Source organism: Gobio gobio (genome assembly GCF_949357685.1).
Source record: "Gobio gobio genome assembly, chromosome: 16".
Taxonomy (NCBI): Eukaryota; Metazoa; Chordata; class Actinopteri; order Cypriniformes; family Gobionidae; genus Gobio; species Gobio gobio.
Window position 1 is genome coordinate 46,419,254 of NC_137109.1, and position 3,020 is coordinate 46,422,273.

A 3,020-nucleotide genomic window follows, 5' to 3' on the forward strand; every position below is an offset into this window, starting at 1 on the left:
AGATAATGCTTTCAATGTTTAAATGTTCACATGATAACTTGCAGTAAGCCGGTCGTCTGACACACATCAGGGTCTCGATCACACTGTTAAGGCTTATTTAGTAATAATCACTGGTTGAGAGTATATTATCCCACTTTTTATATGCATACTAACCATATAAAGGGAAAAAAAGTACATTTTGTTTTTTTTATTAAGAAAAAAGTATATAAAAGAAATAGAAAAAATAAATAGAAATAGAAAATAAAACCCATACAAATTATTTTATAACTAGAAGAGATATGGATGCCTGGGACAATTGTCAAATTATAATTATAATTATAATTATTATTATATATAAACACACACACACAAATGCATGTTATATTTATACATAAAATATATTTATATATAATATAAATATATATACAGTATATACATGCAAATATTTCTTAAATATATATACATGTGTGTGTATTTATATATACACATAATAATTATACACAGTACACACACACACGTATTATGTAAACACAAATTATTTTGGATGCGATTAATCGATTTGACAGCACTAAAAAAAAAGACACCACTGCCAAGAAAGAGTTTTACTTCAATATACAAATGTACTAGACACAAGAGCTGATACACACCTGTCTCGATGGTCTGTGCAAACATTTCCAGCCCCTCCAGTGGAGCAGGCGGCTCTTCTGATGCCTCGGGCGGGTCCTTCAGGCACTCCTGGGCCAGCTGCATGCTGGACGTCATGCATGACGACCATCCTTGGGAATCCCAGTTTCCGTCTAACAGATATCAGAAAACAGACAATTAAACATTAACTAAATCCTGTATAAAATATATGGCTATATGTATCAAACCAAATGAGTCCACAAAGAATGGGCTACAGAACTCACTGGTTCTGTATTTGGGTCTGCATGTTATTTGCAATCCAGTGACTTCAAGGGTGCAGTGTTCTGTCACAAGTGCTGCCCAGGGAATAGTCACTGTGATGCTGTTCACAAAACCTTCAACAATCTCCAGCGGAGCTCCCAACGACTCCAACAACTCATTCACTGCCTGAAAAGAGGATTCAGAGTATAGTTAGAGAATCTGAAGGTCAAATGATCACATGCAAGACCAGAGGATGTCAAAATTACTGTGAAAAAGGAGAAGGATGTTGTGCTTATTCATGTGGAAATTGTATACTGTGGAAAAATGTATATAAATTTGTAATTATATAATATATATATTAGGGCTGTCAAAAGATTAATCGCATCCAAAGTATAAGTTTGTGTTTACATAATATATGTGTGTGTACTCTGTTAATTATTATTTATATATAAATACACACACATTCATGTATATATTTAAGAAATATTTGCATGTATATACATTTATATAATCTATGATATATATAAATGTTTTATATATAAAAATTATATTTTTTTCTCAAATATATACATGCTTGTGTGTGTATTTATATATAAATAATAATTAACAGAGTACACACACATGTATTATGTAAACACAAACTTTTATTTTGGATACGATTAATCTTTTGACAGCCCTAATATATATATATAGTCATCATACAGTTAGATTTGTTTATCAATGTGTTATTCATTTTTTAATTTAGATTAATTTAATTATTTATGTTATAGTTTTTCTCTCAACTTTTCCACGGACCTCCTAGATCAGGGGTTTTCAAACTGGGGTCCGGGGACCCCCAGAAGGTTCTATGGGGTCCCCAGAACATTTCAGAGTATAAAAGACAAAGCAAAAATGGATAAAGTCTACCGAATATTCTAACGGTTTCATTTCTAAATGTTTCTTGCCGTATACATTGCAGAATTGTATGTTTGCTTTGTATCTTTCTAGAGAGTTTTTCTCACTATAGTCCCATCCAACATTAATAGCCAATTTAAGTTGGGAAACAATACGTTGTATTTACAATGTCACACTTACTATTTATCTAACACTTTAAATGTTTTTTCGTACATAAAAAAAGATGGATTTTAGGAAGGGGGTCCCTCATATTTAGGGGTCCTTGGCATCATAAAGTTTGAAAACCCCTGTCCTAGATGACACCTCCAGCAAAGTGTGCAGACTCCAAATGTGAAAGCAAAAGTTAGTAAACCTTGGTCACTGTGTCTCGAGACCAGGAAGAGGATCTAAGATGCAGTCTTTCCTACACAAGTCATTAAACCTTTGGAAAAACGAGTGCTCCTTCAACTAACAAGATGTGTTGATCTCATACTGAAGTCCAGATATTGCGAAACAATAAAGGGACACGGAAACGGCCTGGGCATGCCTTACCCCACACTTACCCACACATCCAGGTTAATTTGACTAATGACCCCGCTGCCATTGTATAGGTCCAAGCTCAGCTGGTCCAAACTGAGTCTCTCCTCCAAAAAGTGGCCCAGGTAGTGCTGCAAGAGGTACCGACAGGCCCGTTTCTTTATTGAGCCCGACCAGGGGAAGAGCCACCGAGACATAGGGCCAGAGCAGACGGGGAGAGGGAGCTGAGAGGTGGCGGAACAAGAGACCAGTCCTGCATAACAGACTTAACCCCCCTCGGTAGTGTGTGAAAGTGAGAATACAAAAAAACAAGCCTACTAGGACGGACAAGAGTGGGTGAAACCGTCTAACTTCCTGTCCTTTGACAACAAAACACCCCGGTTCTTCGTTTTTGGACGCAAGTTTATCCACAGCAGCGTTTAAAAGAGGTTCTTCGTGTCGAAAACGGTCACTCTGCTGCTGCTTTTAATAATATATGTCACTCAAATATGCGACAGGTCCTCTACGGTTCCTCTGGTCAACGGGTTGTTTATTGTTTTCATACTCGGGCTAAACGAACGTGCGTCATGACGTAGGCGCAGACTGAAGATGCCGGAAATTGGAAGCGTCAGTCCGCCATGTTGGGACGGTCGTTACCTCATCAAGCCACAGACAAAACGTTTTACAAAATCTTATGTAGATTCATATTAATATTAATATTTTACTGTGTAGAGCGTTATGCAATAAACACTATAACATATTGTATT

The 3,020-nt window shown here is 36.5% G+C and overlaps 1 protein-coding gene across 3 annotated transcripts in view; it reads right to left on the minus strand.

Moving 5' to 3' along the window:
* atg2a (autophagy related 2A) overlaps window positions 1-2,829 on the minus strand; it is a 34,469-nt gene extending 31,640 nt beyond the window's left edge. For 2 of the 3 annotated variants that reach the window (XM_079839051.1, XM_079839050.1), the window contains exons 1-3: window positions 2,301-2,829; window positions 888-1,050; window positions 627-776 (exon numbers count right to left, since the gene is read on the minus strand). In XM_079839051.1, coding sequence (XP_079695177.1) covers window positions 627-776; window positions 888-1,050; window positions 2,301-2,471 — 484 coding nt within the window. In that variant the 5' untranslated portion in view covers window positions 2,472-2,829. The remainder of the gene's footprint in view (window positions 1-626; window positions 777-887; window positions 1,051-2,300) is intronic. The other variant, XM_079839052.1, reaches the window with a different exon arrangement.
* Between the last annotated feature and the right edge of the window lie 191 nt (window positions 2,830-3,020).